General features: G+C 41.4%; 1 protein-coding gene across 10 annotated transcripts in view; it reads left to right on the top strand.

Moving 5' to 3' along the window:
• cald1a (caldesmon 1a) overlaps nt 1-23,945 on the top strand; it is a 48,520-nt gene that overhangs the window by 13,669 nt on the left and 10,906 nt on the right. The window contains exons 1-9 of one of the 10 annotated variants that reach the window (XM_047803745.1): nt 7,319-7,495; nt 7,955-8,053; nt 14,015-14,155; nt 16,206-16,560; nt 16,656-16,691; nt 16,772-16,927; nt 18,425-18,519; nt 20,589-20,862; nt 21,797-21,937. In XM_047803745.1, coding sequence (XP_047659701.1) covers nt 7,980-8,053; nt 14,015-14,155; nt 16,206-16,560; nt 16,656-16,691; nt 16,772-16,927; nt 18,425-18,519; nt 20,589-20,862; nt 21,797-21,937 — 1,272 coding nt within the window. In that variant the 5' untranslated portion in view covers nt 7,319-7,495; nt 7,955-7,979. Of the gene's footprint in view, nt 1-7,318; nt 7,499-7,954; nt 8,054-14,014; nt 14,156-16,205; nt 16,561-16,655; nt 16,692-16,771; nt 16,928-18,424; nt 18,520-20,588; nt 20,863-21,796; nt 21,938-23,945 lie in introns of those variants that run through there. The other 9 variants (XM_047803746.1, XM_027151363.2, XM_027151361.2 and 6 more) reach the window with 9 other exon arrangements.

Below are 23,945 nucleotides of genomic sequence, written 5' to 3'. Positions count from 1 at the left end.
CCATTCGGGTTACACTAACTAAACGAGTGTGACGGTATTGGTGTGTGTGTGTGTGTGTTTGTGTGTGTTCAGAGTAATAGTAATGTTTTGATTCTGAGTGAATTTGTTTGAGACACCGTACGATTATGACAGGAAGTAACGCTTAGCTAGGCTGATCGGCTGTCGTGCTAAAATCAAGACATGTTTCCATGCTAATACATCTTGGACAGAAAAGCTAGACAGCTTGAAGTGATCGTTTTTAAGTCCGAAATCAAGAGTGGCTGCTTGGATGTGTTTTAATATCTCAAAGACTTTCCCTGTTTTAGTTTTAAATTAAAATTCTGAGCGGAAAGTTAAAAAAAAAGGGTATTGATGTCACCCATAACTGAGTCTAAATGCTATTCTTAAAGCTTGGTTTAAGCCAGAGACTCTTATTTATGGTTTGGCTTAGAAATTCTTATTTCAGAACATACTATGCATGGTTTGAATAAAGCAAGTAGTGTTGTTTGCAACCTTCTGAATGCTTAAGGATCAACTAAATCCTTAAGTTCAACAGTGTCATTAATCATTAATAATAATACATTAAAACATAAGCCATTAATGTTCTCTTATCAAGACCTGGGTTTGTATTTTCTGACCATATTCTTGTAGTATTGTTGTGATTTTGTTTGTTTTTTTGTTGACGGTGTTTTTGTCATTAGAAACTGATGAGCAGAAACAAAATGAAGAAGAGAGGCTTCTCTTTTTGATTCTTCTTCACCACTGCATCGTGGCGCACATTTGCTTGGTGACAGCAATGGAATGCAGTCACCGCTTTTGCCTGCCAGAAACTCCACTGAATTTATGGTCGAACATCCTGCTCTCTCTCTCTCTCTCTCTCTCTCTCTCTCTCTCTCTCTCTCTCTCTCTCTCTCTCTGTAAATGTGCTGATGCATTATTATCGAGTCCAATGCACACGTTCTCTTAGGCAGGGCCGATCTCCAGCCAACTGACCACCGCCAAACAAATCATCTCCACGATGACAGATAGCACAGCCCTCGTCTCCTTCCAGAGACATGATGTGGAGGCTGAAGGGGAATGGGAGATGGGAGTGCACTGCGTCGATCCTCTCCGTTTTTTTTGGGTTTTTTTTTCTTTTCTCGTTTCTCCTGCAGTAAGTCTTTGAGACGCTGCAGGTCTCATTACATCTCGCATATAAACACAGCTGTGAGATAATGGTAGCTGTCACACAGCAAAGTTTTACTGCACATAGAGCAGGTTCAGGCTTTGAAAAAAAACTTGCGTCTCTTCTAGCCAAAAAAAAAAAAAAGGAAAGGCAGTCAACTCATGTCAACTCAAGCATTTTGGGAGTGTTAAATGGTAAATATATCCATAATTCTCTACTAGATCAGACACACAATCTGATCTAAACTTTGGAGAGAGTGTCTGCATTTCTGATTCGCATGGATAAGAAAGATTGCCATGGGTTTTCCCACATGGATAGATTCACACTTCTTACCTAGATACAGTAGATTTGTACAGATTTGTATGCCTAATCACATCTTTTATAATATACAGTTTAAGAAGAGTAATAGTGTACAATGTACTATCTGTGTCACCGAGAAGAGGATAGGTTCACTTTTAGAGTCTGGTTTCTCTCACTGTTTCTTCCTCATGTCACCTCAGGGAGTTATTCGTTCATTCATTCATTTTCTACCGCTTATCCGAACTTCTCGGGTCACGGGGAGCCTGTGTCTATCTCGGGCGTCATCAGGCTTTAAGGCAGGATATACCGTGAACGGAGTGCCAACCCATCGCAGGGCACACACACACACACTCTCATTCACTCACACACTATGGACAATTTTTCCAGAGATGCCAATCAACCTACCATGCATGTCTTTGGACCGGGGGGGGAAACCGGAGTACTCAGAGGAAACCCCGAGGCACGGGGAGAACATGCAAACTCCACACACACAAAGCAGAGGTGGGAATCGAACCCCCAACCCTGGAGGTGTGAGGTGAACGCGCTAACCACTAAGCCACCGTGCACCTCCCTTTCCTCAGGGAGTTAATCATTGCCTATTGGTTTGCTCAGGGATCAAAATCTACATCCACATATCTCTAACGTTTCGGTAAATCGTTATACATATAATATTGCCGCAGCAATGTTTTTTAATTATCGTGGGTCTCAGTTAAGAAAGAGCACCAATCCCAGCTGACATGTATTCCCTTGTGTATTCACTGAGCAAATAGTACTCAAGGGGCTTAACAGGATATCATCCCTCCAATCAAACCCGTAATTGACAAGCGGCTGTGCGTCCTGGCTTGCTTTTATTCCGAAGCCACAACTTCCTCTCCTAAGACCTTGCCTTCTCAATTCTATTTAGCCCATTTCAGTTTATAATGCGACATGGCCTCACTTCCTGTTTGCGGACACCCGGATGGCATTATGTTCAAACGGCCCTTGTTGAATATATCCAAGAATTACACTTTGCTCTGCATAAATTAAAGATTAGACAAAGTTTCTGTGAGAAGCAGCAAAAATATTACATTAAGGACACTTGGCATCATCCAGGGAATGAAGAGAAAAATGCATCATGATTTGATGTTAAGTGGTTCAAAAGTTATTATATGATCATTACAGTGTTCCCTAGAGAGGAATTAAGACAAAACTTCAATGAGTCCCATACGTCCTGGTTCATTACTCCGATCTGGTGTTTGCTGTGAATATACGCATTTTTGTTCTAATTATTATTGTTATTAATGATGATCACGATGATGATGAAGACGACGAAGAGGGCAAAGAAGACAAAGGAAGAAGAAGCTAAAGTTATACAGTGCTAAGTAGTGACACATAGACACAAGTACAGCTGAAGATGTAGTCAGTGATTTTGACAGGAGATGGATGAAGCTAGCTGACCCCAAAATTCACATTCTTTCTTTAGAGTTCTCCCAAAGCCACACCTCCAAACCACATGCATGCCATTGCCTAAATTAAAAAAGTTCTGAGTGCCAGTCTGAAACGCAGAGCTTTCTGAATTGTCAGCACTTCTTGTAAAGACACCTCCTTTTTCTCAGTCTGTTAGATCTTTTTTCCTCTTGTTTACAGACATTAAAATTCCTCCTCTGAGCAGACAGTTTATTGACAGCTGCCGGAATGTGAGGGAGAACTCCGACTTAAAAATCACTGACCCCTGCTTTATTGAAAGTTTCAGGATTTGATTGGCAGATTATTGAGTGAAGGTCAAGAGTGAGTAAAATTATAAGAAAAAATGTGTGCATAGCTGCCACATAGCTGTGTGTGTGTGTGTGTGTGTGTGTGTGTGTGTGTGTGTGTGTGTGTGTGTGTGTGTGTGTGTGTGTGTGTGTGTGTGTGTGTGTGTGTGTGTGTGTGTGTGTGTGTGTGTGTGTGTGTGTGTGACCTTGTTAAGATGCTGACACCTGCACATTGTTGAGATGCCCAGCAGCACCTGGCTGGCACACCTGCTGATGCATTCTCTACACCAAACACTAAAAAGCCTATGGAGGAAAAAACAACACTAAAGGAACAAACTTAAAATGTTTAATACTTCGATTGAGTTAAAGGTAGGGACTACTATGCTTCAGGCAAACAAAACAATAACATTGGGCTGGCAAACAAAACAATAACAAAACAAATGTGTAGCCAATGAGCAGACAGGGGCGGGGCTTGTCAATATGGGCGGAGAGCGTGTTCAGTGCGCATGTGTGACATTAGCAGAAAGCGGTTTTAACATTGACATAGATGATAAAAACATAGAAAGAAAGCGAAGAAATGCTTACTATAAGGCAAGAAGCAGGACCCGTGTTAATATAGGATCAGCTTTCCGGCGCTGGAGAGAACTGAAGGAGCGGGAAGGCCTGTGATGGGACGCTGAGGGAAGTAAAGTTAGCTGCATATTAAATATTACGTAAAGTTGGCCATATGTATTAAAAAGACATTTCCCCCAAATAAGTGTTGTGTAGTATAACAATCAGGACATCAGTGATGTGTGAGCTGAATTTGGTGACAGTACAGTGTATTATAGTGGTTATTGACTGTTTTTGTAGTATTCGCTTTACATAGATGAATAACGTTAGAATTAAATTAAATTAAATTTTAAAAAAATGGAATAACCTTTTTATTCAGGGATTCCCCGACTTTGTGCCGTGGGATTGAGAGTCCCCTGGGATAGATTTCAGTTTTGCTTTAATGACAGTATGCACTCGAGCTGACAAATCTGACCGCCCATGTAAAACTCATGTAAAAACCCATGTGACAATCTCAGCTAGATCGATTCGAACACAAACTCTGCTTCAGCGGACGAGCGACGACTCGAGGGAAATGCAACCTTTTTGCACAAAAGCATTAACACGCTCAGTTTCAGTTTAAATTTGCTTAAATGTAAACCTACAAATAGTTCCGAACGGTGAATATTGCTTGATTTACGTTATTGTCTTGCTTCTAGATTACAATTTTTTTAAAAATTCCCTTATGTATGACGTGTGCTCTGTACGTTCCCTATGACCCTGTGCAGGATAAACAGTACAGAAAATGGATGTAGGGATGGAAAAGCTGTTTTGTGACAATGTCGAATAAAACAAGTTGCTTTTTGTCTTTTTTGTCCAACTCGGCAGTCGCCGGCCTCATTGAGAGGGCCGTGGTCAGAATTTGCTCGATGTAGAAAAATCTAATAAACCCAAACACCTGAAGAATGAAGAGAATAATAAATTATCAGTAAGAATTTGCTCTAGTGCAAATGAGCTTCTTTAAGTCCTTTAAATTCAAACCATGAATCCATCAATACAAATCTAGTCACATTTAGAGATACTCGCTGTGATTATTCTGTTTCTCAACCTGCTCTTTACAGACACAATTCATTTAAACAGTATATTAATAAACCCATTGGCATTTAATAACCCAATAAATACCTTTCGACCCAGTGGCATTACAGTAGAATATACAGTATATCCCAATACACCAGAATAGAATTTAATGCTCCTCACCTTTGTACATGACTGTTTATGTACACTTTGGTGAGAGATAATCCAGGCCAGCAGCGCTTCTGATGCCAGACATCCTGCCGTATCTAACGAGGGTGTGTTAGAGAGCACTGCCTTGTGTTAGAGAAGCTAGTAATGGACCTTTATTGACAGACATGCAAATAAGGGCAACGGTTTATGTTGGCAGTGCGGTGGCTTTTCTGGAGGAGTAAATTTAGTCTTGTGCTCGAGCAGCCCAGGAAGGCTGTGCTCCAGAAAGCGGTAGGAGGTAGATCCAAACATTTAGTTATTTAATCTGTTTGGCGGTAGGAATTGTGGATCACATCAGACTTGGCTTAGTTTGTGAAGAGCACTTATGTCTGATTGCGGGCCATCCCAGCAGGCTGCAGGCAGATCGCTAATGGCTAATTGTTCAGGATGAGTTTATAGTCATCAACGCTGCTAATCATTTACTGGATTGTGGAAATGTTCCCATACAGAGGATATATTTATTCTGCAGCAGCGTCAGGAAGTCACAACACTGAAGTGGCGCTAAATAGCAAATCATCACAGCCTGAAAATAGATATATTTACTGTTAAGAATGAGCTTTAAGGATGTGCACTATTGCCTCTAGTTTGCCTCCCCGATTTTCAAATTTAATACCAAAATTTGCATAACGAGAGATCATTTCAACAACAACTTCAGTGAAAAATAGAATCTTAGATCGATTTACATGAAATTATTCATGCATCGATGCAATACCAGGTTTGCTGAAAATCGTAGTTAGATGAAGTCTAACACAAACTCTGCTTCAGTGAAAGAGATACAGTAGCTAACACTAACACAGAGGTCACCTTTTTAACACAGTCAGTTTCATTTGCTTAAAAGTAAACCTACAGTTAGTTCAGATTGGTGGCGATTGCTTTATAGAAATTTTTTATTTAAAGTTTTTATAATTCTGAAAACTAGATTTCAATTTGAAAGAATTCCCAGATTTTCGAGGTGGGTTCTGTAATTGACACAGAGCTACAGCTAGGACGTGTTCTGTGCCATACGTGTTGCTTAAAACAACCATCAGTTTTAATCCTGTCTAGACTACGACAGCTTTGCAGCTCGCAGGCAATGCTCAACTGTTTCTCACTCCCTCAGCGTGCTGTGCAGTTTATCATCTCCCACGCTGCACAGCACAGATGCTAAGTACAGTTTTTATTACAAGGTTTAATGTGTAGAATTGCGAGGTAGAATGTCACAGACAAATATGAACTCTTGTTCTTAACATTGCCACGGGGTCATGCGACGAAGGGGTTAAACACGGGCTGTGAGACGGAGGTAGTAATTTGCTGGGTAAATGTGTCATTATGGCCGGTCTGATCCTCGCCCTCTGCAGGAGAAGAAGAGGCTCCCAGCAGAGAGAGACCCGTTCTGAAACAGAGGGACAGATGGATGTAAATCTGGGAGAAGAGGCGAATCAGGGCCCTTCCATTATCCCGCTGTGTGCTTGCTTTGTCTGCGTATGGGTGGTCCTCTGGAGCAAAGGGCTCTTCTATTTCTGTATGTTTTTGCTTCAGCTTGTAGGTTAAGAAAGGAAAATTTGGGTTTAAGGAAGACAAGGCCTCAGACACGAAGACACTCGTCTGTCCCATGCAGAGAACACACCGCGAACATAAACCAATATGTGCAAATATGTCAGTACACTCAAATAAACCTCAAGCAGGTAGCTGAGAACGATGTAAGACCTTATTAGTGAAACGGGTTCCACGCCATCTTAGTCTTCTAGTGTTGATTTAACAATTTAATGATTTGTTTAGGATCTTTATGAGACATGCTGGTTTTATAGGATGGAGTTAACACGAGCATGACAATATGGGCTCACGTATGGGACGCAGTCATGCTGCATCAACGATTCAAGGCGATATGAAGCCAACAGTTCAATCCCCCCCCCCATCTATATCTGTCTATCTTTCTCTTTCTCTTGCACATTCCTTCTGAGTCAAAACAAAATGGAGAACAGTCCAGACAGGCCTTACAGTGCTAAAGAGAAAAGCCACTGCAAAACCCCTAGCATCCAGGCTGAGGCTGGCTAACCAGGGACAGCTTAATAAACACAAAATAGAAGAGGAATAGAAAAAAAAAATAGGAGAAGGACAAAAAAAGGGGGGGAAGTGGAAGCATAACGGCACAAAGAAAGAGAAAGAAAGAGAGAGAGAAATAAGAGGGAAAGGAAGGGAGGAGTGGAAGGGAGAATTAGGGAACGAGAGGAAGAAAATGAAGGAACGGAGGGTTAGAAGGAGGTTCGCGCTGTCTGCTCTGGAGAGGGAGGGGTAGAGAGAGAGCGAGAGAGAGAGAGAGAGAGAGAGGAAGAGAGGGAGGGTGAACAAGAGGGGAACGGAAGAGGATGGCTTTTGCCTTTTCTGGTAGCTACAGAGAACGAGAGAAGCTCTTTGTGTTGGAAGTGGTGCTGAGACAGAAACGAGCAGAGAGCGACTGAAAGGCTGGAATGGTGTGAGAGCACAGAGAAGCAGATTCCTCCAGGGCTTTTCGTTTGCAGTAGTAAAGGTATGCTGGCTTCTGCACACACTGCTGTAGCTCCTGAAGCTTCTGGGTGGTCCAGCTTCCCTCTGCTCACCAGCCCAGTATATATAGACATAGATTGTTTGAGTCTGACCATCCTGTGCTTACATCCTCTCCTTTACTCGCTTTCTTCTCTCTCTCTCTCTCTCTTTCTCCCTCTCTCGCTCTCACTCACTCTCTCACACTCTTTTTGCCTTTTTTTCTATCTCAGATCTTGGCCTCTCCATTTTCCACTTGTGGTTAAACCAAATTCTGTCTGCTTTTTGATGTCAAGCCAAGAAAAAGCAAAGAGCCTGGAAATGTCTTATATGTGAGAACGTGCGACTTTGTAAACCTGCTGCCCGTGGAATCTCAGCTAAACTGCTGAGCTTGTTAGTGCGTATGTTATTATCTACAGTAGGGAATAAAGCTGACAGACTGGAGGTTTTTTTTTTTTTTTACAGGGCCACACCTCCAGGACTGAACCATGGATGACGACTTTGAGTTGCGCAGGGAGCAGAGGAGACAGAAGAGAGAGGAGATGCGACTGGAAGCAGAAAGGTAACCTCGCTTCTCCTCCATCTATATTGTTCTCCAGAATAAAGTGGGCCAGATTGTACTATTCCTCACTGATGTGGCTGCTTCATCTTTTGTGCCTTTAAGTGTGTATCTTTTTCCTAGGAAAGTGCATGTGCTGTACAATCTATTAGAGTAAAGTTTTCAAGGGTTCAAAGGTTTGAAGGTACCGCCCCATGCACAAGGAAAAGTAGAGTTTTCTACCTTCGTTTTTGAGAGTGTAACATGAGAATTGTGGGAAATCGATGAGCAGGTATTGTAGAGCTTTGACCCGCTCTCAGGGGAAAGTAAGCAGCTCAGGCTACTGATACATGACATTTATTTTTTAGCTGCATCAATGACTGGTGGTTTAGTCTCGGGATGTGGGCGTTATATTATATAAGCCTGTTCTGATGAAGCCAGGGTTCTTTTCTTTGCAAGATGGGGGATGTTATTTATTCATTCACATACCATTCATTGTATATACATGACTATACATGAGAAGCTTGGCCCTGAAAGATGGCACAATAATTTTAAATAACTACAGTGTCCTGAATAACTTAAGCTTGTAAGATTTCAAAATGTAAGCTTCCACAATGTCTTTTGTTTGTGATGCTATTTTAAACATCTACGTTCACATGTTGTCTTTACTTGCCTTCTTTCATTGGATGGGACGGTGTACAGATGTACAGCCTCTTTTTCCCCCTCAGAGTATCACTCGACATCTGTTGGCCTTTTCCGACCCTAAAATACCAGTTCACGCCCCATTACTTCTGCTTTTTCTTCATTGCAGGTTTCATGGGTCATGGAGTCAAAGTTATTTTAATACACTTGCTTATCACACTCAAATTCACAACACACAACAATTAGCCTTTCCTATATCATAAATCATTTCAAATGTCTTTTCAACCTGGTTTTATTTCGTGTCGGTTGTTTCGCGAGTCTTATTACGTGCCACTTGTCCATCAACTTCATGGCGAAGAATTAGACCGGAGTACGACGTGTCACACACTTAGTCTTAGGAGCAAAGTTAATCAGCCATGGGAGAAAACAAACCTTCCATCCCAGAACTAAACAGTGAGTCGAGTGGATATGTGGCGTGTGTGTCGACATACTAATTTCAGTTAGTCGTTTAATCGGACTCCAAGCTGTCGCTTCAAAGTGATTCGCTACATAACCGACAGATAGTCATGGTACAAATGTCATCAAACGGGTGGTTTTAAAGCCTTTCTTTCATGCCTGTGATTATTTTTTTCACTTCTATAAGCAGTTAACTTCTTACAGACATTTTTACTACCCGTTTGATTTGATTAACGCGAGTCTAATCAGAGGCAGCTTTCCAATTTTGCTCAGTTTGGGAGAACGTGTGTTCTTGAGCTGATGACAGCTGTGTTTGCTCCAGCTCTCAGCTCTTTCCTGACAGACTTTAGATGGTGCTGATGATCGTGTGATAGCTGCGCTTTGTGAAAACTGCTCAGAAATCCAGCTCGCTCGTGTCCCGTGCCCATTTAAGGCAAAAAAAAGAGACACTCCCATAAACACTGATGGCAGAAAGTCAAACAGCGATTTTTGCATCAGCGTTTCTTGTCAAATGCTGCATTTTTTTTGAAAGAGCTCCACAAATACTGTGTGCAGCTGTTAAGGAATGATTTATGCTCCTGTCACAAAGCATCATGGGTAACGAACGAACAGACCTCGCTCACCGCTATTCCCAGCATATTCGTTGCTGTAAGTGCTGCGTATTCCTTTCAGTAGCTAACACCCTTGTTATCATTGGCAGAATACTGGACCTTGGTCAACTGTGTGCATTGTTAGGTTTGCATCCTGTTCGGTATGTGCAGCAAAGTTAGGTGTTTGGTTTAAGATACATTATATCCTCTGCATTCCCATAATTCTAGGTCTGTATTTGATGAAAGTGAATAGCGATTAAATTTGTCACTATTTTATTTGGCTTTTGGAGCATAAAACGAATCCTTTTGCTATACGTTGTCTAGGAAGGAGCTGAATTTCCTTTCCAAGTCTGCAAAAAATATCTAAAAGTTCAGAACAGCCAGAGCTGTTTTTGTTCTAACGTGGAACACTTCCAGTTTGATCCCGAATCTCGGTTCTCAACAGTCTTGAGACAAAAGATATGATCAAATAATATTGTGTTCTGTTGTGCAAATACACTTTCAATACGTATTTATTCTTGTAATCAAACATCAAATCAGCATAGTCTAAACCACACATCATCTCGTTAACCCAATCCATTCAACCATCACCAGAATATGCGGCGCAAGAGCCAAAGTCATAGCCAGATTTTTTTTTTTTCAGGCCACATAATATGTTTTGTCACCCAGCCAACTTGTTCAACATTACACGAGTTGGCTGGCGGCGTGTATAAGTCCACCCGCGTTACGTCTCGGTGGAAGTGTTGGAGTGGGAGTCTGTAACAGCAGGAGGGCAGATGTTGCAGAGGAGCTGGGGAGAGAGAACGATAAGCCCTGTGCACACGGGAGAACCTTGGCATCGGAGTCCAGCTGGAACATGGTCAGGCGATGAAGGCTTGACAAGTGCCATTTCACTCCTCTATCTGAAATGGCCAAGAATCTGTCTGTTTCAGAAAGAGAGTAAGGCTGGATGCTCTGTCTAATGTCAGTCACGCCGAGCTGAGAGTAGCCCTGTATGGATATTACTTTCATATCATTACATTTTCAGATAACTGCCTAAGCTTTCTAATGGGTTTTCATCAAAACTACCAACAGCATCTGTAAAGAAGCTTCGCTTGTATTGAAGGAGTGGGAAAGAGAGACAGAGAGGTACAGACACGGAGAGAAAGAGATTAAAAGAGAGAAGGATCAAGCTTATTGATTGACTTTGTGTAGTATTGCTGTAATTAAGCATGTTTTGGTATTTTAAGCGTTTTGCAGTCAGTTGTGAATATAACTATTGCGTTTAGATTTAGACAGAATCACTGAATCTAAATGATCTCCCTTCATCCGCACTGATCCACAATAAACATGCTAATATTGGAATATTTGCGATGTGCTTAACGATTGAGATGTTGATTCATTGTTTTTTGCTGTATTTCTTTATCATCATGAGAAGTTAGCACGTGTCAGATTGCGACTTTACTGATGCAGATTCGTTCCAGTTTAAAATGTGAATACATGAGGAATACTTAGCAGGTTTCACGGTTAGCTGGAGCTCACCATTTAACAGCAATAGTGAAAGTCTCATTAAAGAGATTTCAGAGAAAGCAGACATTGTACTCCAAGCTCCAGAATGCAAAGCAGCTGTAAGATGCCGATGTGCTGAGTTACGCCACTTAACTCGACTAGCAGTCTACGGGATGATAAGTACGGTAGCGTTAATACTGATCTCAGTCTGGAAAGTGGAATCTGATCTTGATCTTTCTGTGTCCAAATGAGGAGGTGAGAAATAGTTGGTAGTCAAACGGCATTGTGGGTATAAAAAAAAAACAAAAAATCAAAACAAAAAATTTTTTTCCCAAAATAAAGCCTTCGAGGATAATTATGGTAATTATGAAGATTTATGATTATAAAGATGATTATAAATGATAAGAATGAGAGAGATTGTGCGCTTCAGGGTGAACAGATAACGTTAACAACTTACTAGTAACACGATAATAGTGATAATGAGCTCCAGAGGATTCACATCATCTAATCACAGATTCCCGGGCTGTGTAAGGCACAGAACTCTGGAACCACTTTGAGAACTATGGATATAACAGATCCGTTCTCCTGCACAGCTGCATCTGCTGTAGTCTTGATGAGCAGACACTGAACACTGAAGGCGATGATATGAGCCACTAACATTTGAAGTGCTTTTACAACTGCAGTGTCTAATGTGCACTGTGCAGAATGTACAGGGGGAATATTAGTGTAGGTCAGAGGTTGAGCAGACTCCATGGCCTAGGGCTGTGTTTCCCCTCTGTCTTTCCATCTCTCTCGCTTTCTCACTCTTGTATGCACACACACACACACACTTCTCCCTCTGTGACTGTCGTGGCCTTTCCCGAGCCACAGCCAGCCAGAGGGACAGTGACACTCCACAAACATACATACATGGTGAAGTGTTTTGTTTGTTGCTTTCTGCTTTCGAACATCCTGAAAAGTTATGACAGGAGCGCGAATAGTTTTAGACAAGGACCATGTTTCAGTTGTGTGCATTTGAATGCTTTAAATCTTTCAAATTTATGCCCGAGGATGGCATGGCCGGTCACAGAGAGCCTCGTCTTCTGCGCAGTGGGCATTCTGATCCCACACATCTGCGCTGTTTTCCCATGAGAGGCCAGGAAGAGCTCAGGAAATAACACCCATCCTCAGCGAATGGGCCGTTCCATAACTACTCTCTCTCACCACTAAAGCTTGTCTGAATCAGACGGCTGGAGTAAGATAGAGAGAAATAGGAAGAAAGACACACCGCTGGAATGAAGGATTTAGGAGCAGACTCTCTCTCTCTCTCTCTCTCTCTCTCACTGTCTGAACAATGAATTGTTTCATTAGGCTGTAAATGATTGAAGCTTGATCATTTCAGGCCATTTTAACTTTGAAAAGATTTACACACATCTCAGGGACTGGAGGGAAATGGAAGAGGAAAAGGAATATACCAGATGAGCTGAGTGCCTGTGGTGCAGTGGGACAAGAGGATAAAGTGGGATGAGTGTGGGAATAGTGCAGCCTTTTGGCAGAAGTCTCGCTCTCTCGCTTTCTCTTTCTCTCATTCTCTCTCAGACCTTATGTTGTTGCTATATCAAACCCCGCTCTCAGCAGCCTTTTCCCAAACTGTTTTTCTCGGACATTTCTGAGATGTTTGAACGCAAGGAAAATATTTGGGAACACTAATGTGTGGGCTGTTTGGTCGTTGCCTTTTATCTGCCTGTGCCTTCGTATCAACACCATCTCCCACTCTACAGCCATTTCCGTCTTTTACAGATTTTATAAAATTTATTAAAACAAGACTCAGACTGCCCGGTGCTCATCACAGAGGCTATTAAAGAAACACTTTCGCATTTTTCCAGTCGAATCACTACTGTCTCTTCTATAGCTTACACCCGATAAACACTGATATGAAATTTAACAATGACAACAGAGCTTGGGATTAAAAACTAGGGGCAGTTGGCTGTTACATTGAGCCTTGATATTTCACAAATTCTGAACTACAACCGTTAGAGTCTAATATTAGATTTCTTTTCTGAAAGATTCACCCTGAAACAAATAAAATTACATAATATAAAATGACTACTGCTAATTTGTTGCTGCTACAGTATTTAGCTAGCACCGCTATCGACAAGTAGACAAGAGGAGTTGTGGGTAATTTAGGAAGGAAGTAAGTTTTTAAAACTGTTTGTCTGCAGTTAAACACATATACACTGCAGATGCATTGGATGGAAATAAGTTTTAAACGCTCTTACAGAAAGCTTCAGTTCACTGAAGATGTGTTATTGTGGTTATAGGAGAAGGAACGTAGCCCCAGGATACAATCGCTGAGTCTGGACTGCATTATTTCCCCCAAATACACTGTGCAATGCAGATTGTCCTGTTAGACATGGCAAAGTAAAGTGACCGAGCACAAGGGATGTCTACAGAGCCAAGTTATCTAATGATGTCACTTTCCCGTTGGTCTTCTTTGGGCGTTAACAGAATGCTGTCTTCAATTACAGAAGATTTCCTGGTTACAAAAGAGGACATTATGCTGTTCTCAGAGTACAAGTCAGTACATATGGATAGTAGAGTTTGCTTAAGTTATATACAAGCACTGGCTTCCTCTCTTTGCTCTCAAACTGTTCTATGAGTGACAGTTGCACACTTTGGTACAGCTCCTCTTATCAGCTGCCAAACACACACACACACATAATGACTGTACGAAAGACATTCACTGCCCCTAAGACTTCCACCTTGCTTTCTTTGATGAATCTCTAACTACAGTACACTAGACCTTCATTTTATGTGTGTGTTTGTCCAGGATGTCCTACCGTCGGACTGAGGAGGATGAGGAAGAGGCAGCCCGTGAGCGTCGGCGAAGAGCACGCCAAGAACGTATCCGAAGCAAGGACGGCGAAGAGATAGCTAACTCGGCCGAAAGCGTGGGGCTCAACAGCCACAGGTGTCTTATACAAACACACACACACTGTTCATGAGCAAGTACTACTTACACAAACAACTGAGACTGGTAATGCACAGCACACCGTACTCAATCTCCCCGGCGGGGCAAAACATGAACAGTGTTTCACGTATATATCTATGAAGAAATGCAACCTAATATTCAAAGGCTGTTTTGGACAACTTTAATTTCCCCAGAGTATGTGTGAGTGTGTAAATGTGTGTTGAGGCACTGTGATGGACTTGCATTACATCCAAGGTGTATTTCTGCCTTGTGCCCAGCATTCCTGCAAGTGATTACGGTCCTAAAAGTGTTAATAAAGACGAATAAATGAATTTTAGCTTCTTTGTATCTGTCTCCTCTGGAGTGAATCATTGGATGTGGAATAATTTTTGATCATGTTCATGAGAAATCAGACAGCAGATTTACGGAGTCTTATGTAAGTATAAAGACATCTTAGTACCTTGAAGGTTAGAGGTTCCAACCCCAGGACGGCCATAAAATTACCGCTAGGGCTCTTGAGCAAAGATCTTTGACCCTGATATTATCATTTGGGATACGATTGGGATATCATGTTGGAATTAGTTTCTGCATCAAATGTGGGATAATTTGAATGAATGAATACGTGTAACTGTAATGTACTGTAGAGTAGATGGAATAGGAGCCATGAGAATTTTCACTCTGTTCAATTGGAGAGTCAGTGGAAAGAAGCATGCACTAGGAGTCACTTGCTAACCTTTATGGACGTTCACATTGTGTGTGTGTGTGTGTGTGTGTGTGTGTGTGTGTGAGAGAGAGAGAGAGAGAGTGAGTGTGAGAGTATGTGTGTGTTTTTAGCGTTCCATCTTAATAACACATACATGACTACAACACTAAGCTTCATCGAGACAACACAAACAACAGCATTATCTCTGTAGAAATCCTTATCTGTCCTTTAACCCTGCTCTGTGTGTAACTTCCTGCTACGGCTCGGTGAGGTGGGAGCGATGGATCGTGCTGACGTGAGCCAACACTGCAGTATTGTACACCATGCATAGTTTTGTACACAAGAGGATATCACAGTAGCCTGTGAGCGTCCTTGGTGTGTGAGCAGTGTGTGTGTGTGTTGTGAATTGTGCTGATGCTGAGGGAAAGCTTTGCCAAGTGGTGAACTCAGACTACATTAACCTACGGTAGCACTGATGATGTGTCCCTCACATCCCAGCGCTGGATGAGGAAGCAGGGAAAGAACAAACCTGATCCAAATGATCAGCTGACACGTCACTGAGGGGAGGGGGGGGGGGGGGGACGGGACACAGGGTGCTGTGTGTGAATGAAATTTATCCAAATATTGATTTGACAGAAGTACGTTTTCTGTATTAAACGGTGAATTGCTTAGCATGACAGTTCTAAAATTAGTGCCTAGACTTCTACTGTTCCCAAAAGTGGTTGATTTTCAAGTAGTCCTTACATTATTGTCCGTGTCACTGAAAAAAAAACGAATTTAAAAGTAGCGTATAATTTGTAGAGGGAACATTTATGGCATTTGGCAGACACTTTTATCCAGAGCAACTTACATTTTATCTCATTTTATACAACTGAGCAATTGAGAGTTAAGGGCCTTGCTCAGGGGCCCAGTGCTGGCAGATTGCTGGACCTGGGATTGAAACTCTTAACCTTCTAATTGGTAGGATAACACCTATATATGTGCAGAATGAACTGTGACAAAAGTAAATGTATCTGGTTTTAAGTTTTTAATGTACTTAAAAGCACTCTCGAATTCTTTATTCTGATTGGCCAGAAGGTGTTGATTAATTTTCCATAGTAGCATGTCATTAGTGCTAATTGTAACTCGGATGACAGGTTTAGTTTTAATACACGTTGTAATGTCGTTGTTTCTATAGTTACAGCTCATTCACCGAGACTTGCATGATAGATGGAACAAATGAAAAATTTTATTGTTATTTAGCAAAGAAAAACGTATGATCATTAAAGAAAGTTTAATTTGATCATTCCTTGATCATTCTCTCTCTCTCTCTCTCTCTCTCTCTCTCTCTCTCTCTCTCTCTCTCAGTGTCACAGTAACAGAGACAAGTTCAGAGCTGAGCTCGGGCCAGGCCGGTGAAGGAGATGAGGAGGAGCAGGCCCTGCTTGATCGCCTGGCCAAGCGTGAGGAGCGCAGGCAAAGGAGGATGAAGGAGGCACTGGACAGGCAGAAACAGCTGGAGTCCGTCGACACACCATCCTACAGCACCTACAGTGTTGAGAGCTCCTCTACCACCTCCTACCGAGCCTTCAGCAACCAGGAAGATGAGCTGGAGCTCAACAGCAAGGAGCAGGCGAAAGAGGAGGTGAAGGAGGAGGTCATTCCTCCGAAGGAAGTGGAGGAGGAGGAGGAGAAGCCACGCAGGTCTTACTTGAGGGAGCAGGTGTGTTTTGTGTGAATCCCTTCCATGGTCTGCATGATTTGTAGCTGCCAGTAATTTCAGTCGAGTTGGTTTTGATGAACATTGTTCACTTTCAGGAACCAACTGAGGAAAAAGCTAAAATACAAGATGAGGTACGACTGCCGTTATTGACTTCCACTCACTGATTGAACAGATGCAGTTTGAACCATGTGGCTCCCGATTCCTTTCTTAGGGCAGTACGGGTCAGGACGTTGTCTGTCCAAGTGAAAAATGCAAGCCTTTAAATGAAGACCTAGCTGATTCTACAGTCGTTACAGAGCAGGAAGTGGAGGAGGATGCGGCACAAGTCGATGAGGATGTAGAGGAAGTAGAGGAGAATGCGTTAGAGGTGCTTACACAGAGGGCAGCTGATGAAAAGCAGACAGGCTGTATGAAACGGCTGTATCTTAAATGCTTGTACATGATGGATAATTAGAGCTTTTGGGGCTAAGTTTGAGATTTGTATAAGATTTTTGTGAGACGTATGAGATTTTTTTTTTTATTTTTTATTTTGAGATTTCCCAAAATTGAATTGAAAATGTTCAATTTAGTTGCAGTGACATTTAATGAAGGTAACATGTAGGGCTGCACAATAATGGTTTTAAAAAAATATTTTCTTTAATATAAAAATCATGAATTCAGAATCATGATTTCTCAAAAAACTACATAGTTTCAATCAGGCTTCTTTACATAATATATTATACATCGCCTTCAGAAATAAATGTCCCAAACATCAATAAGACATTTAGTTTGCTAAGTTAAGTTGTGTAACAACATTTACGCTTTCATTTTGCATATAAATTGCATTTGCATTTCATATATTAATAAATAATCTGTTCGTTCCCTTCACCTTCCTTACAGCCCCCTCTTTTGTACAGGAGATGTTAAAAATACAAAAATTCTTTGAAATTCTTTATTAAAATGCAACAGAGGTTCAAGATCTTACCTTCGACTTTAAAATGCTTTGATTTAGGATAAAGCTGTTTCTTAGATAAGACACAATAAGCAAAAATATCAAACACAGCAACAACTAACAGATTAGTCAGAATAATATCTACCTAAATAGATAAAACACATGAATAGAGAGTAATTCCTATAACGAATTAAACATCCTTTTAAAGGAAAATGATCCGTTTCAGAGCATTGTGGTACTAAATAAAGTTGATTCTAAATCTCATCCTGGAGTTTTACAGCAGTGTGTCAACAACTACATTTTTATTTAAATTTGCAGTCATTTAACGTTATGGAACGTCCAAGAAATATGTTCCTAGTATCACTTATCCTGGTATCGCTGCGTATTTTTAAATCTGTCTGTGTTTAGCCTCAAATTAACGTTAACGTTAACCCACAAGTATCACAGGTGATTATGTTGAATTAATTGAGCAAATCAGAATTTATTTGTGATTAATTGTGCAGTCTTAATCAATTAGTTATTTGTTTTCCTACAAATCTTTTTTTTTCTTCTATCGTTTCTACATGAAAGCAACGACCCTTTTTAAAAGTCAATGCGGTGTTAGTGTCGAGAGGCTTTGCCCCAAAACCTGAACATTATCCACACACCAGTGTGATCCCACAGTGTGTCCACAACATCCTGCTGTCTTTATCATCTTGCCCACAGTCATCAGTAAGGTCACAGTCTGTTCTGTACGGTCACGTGTCCTCACCAGTGACGTGTTTTTTACAGACTGGTAAAAGCTTGTTGCATGACAAGAGTGTGTCTTTGTGTGTGTGTTTGTGTGTTTCACCTGTCCACTGTCTCACCCTTTCCTTCCTGAGTGACCCTGAGCAGCTTCCCATCACTGAGAGCGTAGTTTGTACCATGTTCTGAGTTGTATCTCTCTCTCAGCAGATGGAGGATGAGGACGCAGGGAGGAAGAACAAGCAGCAGAACGGGGGAGTGTATGAGGACAGTAAACACAAAAAGGTGGAGAGAACCCAGAGGTGGGTCGGGACACATATTTCCAGCATTTAGCAGACACTCTTATCCAGAGCAACTTACATTTATCTCCTTTATAAAACTGAGCAGTTGATGGTTAAGGGCCCATCTATGGCAGCTTGACTCACAACCTTCTGATCAGTAGTCCAACACCTTAATCTCTGAGCTAAACAGTACACCTTTACCAGTCTCAGGCTGTCATCAGCAGGCTCATTAGAGTAAGTAATTATGGAAAGTTGCGATTCAGTTTGCACATACAGTATATCTTTCAGAAACTGATGGATGACTGATTCATTCATAGGAACACAGTTTTGTCATGTTGAAATAAACCTGCACATGCATATATATGTAGATAGAAAAGAAAAAAAAGCATGTTCAGTCCGGTTCCATCCAGATCTTGGAATACTGTCTGTGTGGCAGTTCATCACATTCTCCATATGTCTCTGAGGGTTTCCTGCAGGTTCTCGGGTTTCCTTACATAACATGGTTGTACATGGATTAGCTATTCTGTGTGTGTCTGTGTGTGTGTGTGTCTGTGTGTGTGTCTGTGTGTGTGTCTGTGTGTGTGTGTGTCTGTGTGTGTGTGTCTGTGTGTGTGTGTCTGTGTGTGTGTGTGTCTGTGTGTGTGTCTGTGTGTGTGTCTGTGTGTGTGTCTGTGTGTGTGTCTGTGTGTGTGTCTGTGTCTGTGTGTGTGTCTGTGTCTGTGTGTGTGTCTGTGTGTGTGTCTGTGTCTGTGTGTGTGTCTGTGTGTGTGTGTCTGTGTGTGTGTCTGTGTGTGTGTCTGTGCGTGTGTGTGCGAGAGTGTGTGCGAGAGTGTGTGTGTGTGTGCGCGTGCGCGAGTGTGTGTGTGTGCGCGTGCGCGAGTGTGTGTGTGTGCGCGTGCGCGAGTGTGTGTGTGTGTGTGTGCGCGAGAGTGTGCGAGAGTGTGTGTGTGTGTGTGTGTGTGTGTGTGTGTGTGTGTGTGTGTGCCTTGCTTTGTAATCCGCTGGTGTCCTACCCAGGGCATATTCACGCCTCATGTGTACTGCTTGATGAATAGGATCCAGGACAAGTTGATTACTGAAGATGAGGGATGAAGGAAGGAAATGAATGAAGAAGTAAAGTAACAGTTTATATAGAGAGACAGATTATATAAGTTGACCAACATCAGACAGCATTGTGTTTTGACCTAAATGTAATAAATGAATTTCTTCATTTATCGACTTTTCTTCCTTGTAACCTTATAAAATTCCTTATAACATGGGCACTTACTAAAAAAACTGCAGAATTATTTGTATTTATTGTATTTATGCACTCTTCTAGTAAACTGAGTCTTGGAACATTCTTGTTTAACATTAAACTCTGTACGCTTTACAGTTTATTGTTCAGATATTCAACAGAAAGCAAATTCTTATACTCCGAGGGAAAGAACACAGTTAGCTGCTTCATGGGTCTTGGCGTCAGCCGTCATCGGTAGCTGTTATATGATAGGGGAGCGCTGGCTGAAGGGTGTGAAATGGCAGGTGAACATTAAAGGGACAGAAACTTGGGAGAGGAAAAATGCTAAATAAAAATAAGTGAATAACTAAAATGATTAACATATTGATAACCCAGAGTCTGGATAATTTAGTAACTAGAGTACACATCCACACTGCGAAATGAATTTGACTAACGAGGTATACATTACATGCTGTGGTTCCCACATGAGGCGAGACAAATTAGACTGAATATATGTTATTTGAAATGAACTATTAGTGATCAGTAAAGAAATAGTATTACGTGTAAACTAGAGAAATAAAGCTGAAATGACTGAAATAGTTCATCTGTTCTACGTAGTTACTTGCACCCAATTTGTCTGTTCAGACAGTGTATTTGATTTCCAGTCATTCAATCCAGGACCTGTAATTCAAAACTGTCACTTTAGATAGGGGTGTGTGTGTGTGTGTGTGTGTGTGTGTGTGTGTGTGTGTGTGTGCGCGCGCGCGCTACCTGAACTCCTCCAAGACTGTATTCCTACCACTGAGAGTCAATATATGGGTGTATCTGAGTCATATGGATGTTTACATACATGTTTGTGTGTGTGTGTGTGTACCAGTCGTGGCAGCGTGCACTCTTCTGAAGATCCGGCAGCAGACGAAGGGGAGGACGGGGAGCAAACGCGCTTGGAGGCCGAGAGAAAGCTGGAGGAGCTGAAAAGGAGGAGAGACGAGACGGAGATCGAGGAGTTTGAGAGGATGAAACAGAAGCAGCAGGAAGCTGAGGTCGAGCTCGAGGAGCTGAAGAGGAAGAGGGAGGAAAGGAGGAAGGTGCTGGAGGAAGAAGAGAGGCTGAAAAAGCAAGAGGAAACTGAGAAGAAGGCAAGAGAAGAGGTCTGTTGAAGTAGTGTCAGTCATCCCTTCCTTCCCTCCTTCGTTCCTTCTATCTGAGTGTTTACTTAGATCTATGTTTAGTTAAGATGGAGTTCTTAAGTAGGAGAATCATTCCTCGAGCATTTTGATATTTGTGTTGGCTTTCTTGTCTGGCTCTGGATCAAGTTTTAGCCTGAGAATTTAAAGGCTATGAAAAGGAACAAATTCTTTGCATTCTTGCACCAACCCTCAGTGTCATTAGGTCCTTAATTTTTTTTTAAATAGTCTAGATAAAATTTGACTGAGCCTCTGTCACACTACACATATTTCCATATTAGGACTTGTCTATTTCAATTTCTTATGTTCCTGTGGCAAGCCTGTATAACCTTGGATACCGTATGTGACAGGGTCATAACTCCTTTTTATATCACTATCGTACTGACACTGCCGTTTCAACACAGAGTCCCGATTCCAACAACCGTTTTCATTATGTGTGTTACAGATTACAGCCATCATTTAAATGCCTGATCTGTATGCAACATCTCAGCAGTATTTCTCAATTACATTATGCAGATGTCCCCACAGTCTCATGCAGACTGCTTTCAGCTTTGAGCAGGCTTTATCCATGCCAGACCGCACGCGCCGGTCAGCTCGCCTGTTTCCCTGCATTGTGGTACTAACAAGCTCCTTGTTCCTAATTAAAAGGTGGAGTAAATAAAGGACTAATTAGATACCACAAGGCCCTGTGTCTGATGGCGGAAAGCCGAGGCAAGAGCTGCCGCAGGCTGAAAAAGAGCAGCTTTATGATTCCCCAGCTGAGATGGAATTCACTGCTTCATTAGCATGCTGCTTTCTGGGAGTCTCACTCTCTCTCTGTGTGTGCGTGTGTGTGTGTGTGCGCGTGTGCATGTTCAGCGTAATATAATGTAATAGGGTTTGTTTTTTCCTTATGCAGGAGGAGAAGAGGAGAATGAAGGATGAGATAGAGAGGAGGAGAGCAGAGGCAGCTGAACGGAGGCAGAAGGTCGAGGAAGATGTAGACGGTGACGGCAACAAGCCCTTTAAGTGTGTGAGCCCACGTGGATCCTCTCTGAAGGTGAGCTCCCACTCATTCAGTCCAGCACTTCTTTTTATTTATTTATCTTTTTTTCTTGTCTCAGTGTACCCAATAACTCAAAGAAACACACTGCACATTCTGCTGTCTCTCTCATTTAATGAGAGTAAGAACAGCTTATCGGCATGAAGAGAAAATTGTTTCCAAGAAAAATGAGTGTTTGTGAACGTTTGCCTGTAGCAATAAGGGTGGATGCGTTTGCTCAAATGTAATCTGGTTAAAGGCTCTGTTGTGGTTTGCGAGTGTGTATTCTGTATGTGCATTGTGCCTCTAGTATACTGTTGATCCTTAAGAGAACTTAATTTTTAATTTCTTTCATTCTTAGGATAATTAAGAAAGAAACAAAAATCTATACATAAAACTCTAGAAAATGGCTACATTAAACCTGTATTTACTTGGAAACCTCACCTTTTCTGACAGGCCACTTTATCCACCAACCCAGTAAATGTCTATTAACAAGGTCACGTTACACCCTATACACACCGTCCGGTTTATTAGAAACATCTGTACACTTTTACATTCATGCAGCCAGTTATGTGGCAGCAGCACAATGCTTCAGTTAATGTTCACACCCATTATTCAAATGAAGGGGAAAATGTGATTGAGTTGAATTTTACTGTGACATGGTTGCTAAATATTTCCTCTCCTGGGAATTTCATGCAAAGCATTAATACAGAGTTCACATAGAATGATGCAAGAAGCATCCAGCTAGTGGCAAGTCTGCAAGCAGCCAATAAACAAACTGTTTCCAGCTGCCAAGAAGATACTCAAATGATTTCTCGCTTTTTATAAATGTGGTGAGCAGAAAAGCATCTCAGAATGCACCAGAAATGCCAAATCTTAGAACAGATAGGGTACTACAGCAAAATCTTAGAACAGATAGGGTACTACAGCAAAATCTTAGAACAGATAGGGTACTACAGCAAAATCTTAGAACAGATAGGGTACTACAGCAAAATCTTAGAACAGATAGGGTACTACAGCAGAAGACCTTATCGGGTTTATCTCCTGTCAGTCAAGAAGATGAATCAGAGGATGCAGTGGACACATAACCCGGGACGGTTGAAGATGTTGAAGACAAGATGACTTTTTTCCAGTTTTTAACTGTGCCCACTGCAGCCTCAAATAATTCTTCTCGCTGTATTTAATCACAATAGAATCACGTTTTTACCCATCCTGATGTTTGTTGTACATATATGGTTTTGTATATTGTACTGCTGCCACGTCATTGGATAATACCTGCATGTATGAGCAGGTGTTTCTAACAAAAATGGATAGTGAGTGTATCTAGGCCATTAAGAACTAGATACCTACATAAACATTCATATCAGGTTTATTCCTCTAGTCATCAGCTGTCTTTTGTTGAGACAGACATGGATCTGATATAAAACCACATTAAAAAAAAATACATTCGATTTTCACAGCTATGAGGCTGTCACACAATCTGGTGAAATACCATGAATTTGGTTTTCAAGTCAGAAAACAAATGTTATATAATGCTCTCATTATACTGTAGTGTCATGGATTTGTCATAAGTATGCATGCAAATCCCAGCAGCCGTGTCAGATCATCATCATTATGTGACTTTGACATGGCAGAAGTACACCTCGCTGCAAAATCAGCTGTCAGAATGTTCTGATATAAACCAAGCAGAAAGGTGTCCTGACGCAGCCTTATGTCTTCTCAAATATATGTCACATGGATCTGGAGTTATGTCAGTTGCAATCAGTCTTAACAAAGCAGTCTTTATGACAGCTGATACCTATTGAATAGGGGCTTATATCAGTTAATATGAAAGGCCATAGGCTTGCATCTTATTACATGGTTATTTGTTTTAATGCATATTATTTAATTGCTTATTATTTAAATGATTTTTTTCAGTGACTACAGCTAAACCCTATGTAGTTATTACAGTGAAGAATGAATGAAGGAATGAAGAATAGACAGGTCCTGGGGGTTCCGTGCTAACTAGTGTAATAACTTATTAATC

This window comes from Tachysurus fulvidraco, chromosome 19 (assembly GCF_022655615.1).
Source record: "Tachysurus fulvidraco isolate hzauxx_2018 chromosome 19, HZAU_PFXX_2.0, whole genome shotgun sequence".
Taxonomy (NCBI): domain Eukaryota; kingdom Metazoa; phylum Chordata; class Actinopteri; order Siluriformes; family Bagridae; genus Tachysurus; species Tachysurus fulvidraco.
Note: the sequence above shows the minus strand (reverse complement) of the source record. Positions and strands in the feature narration are given on the sequence as shown.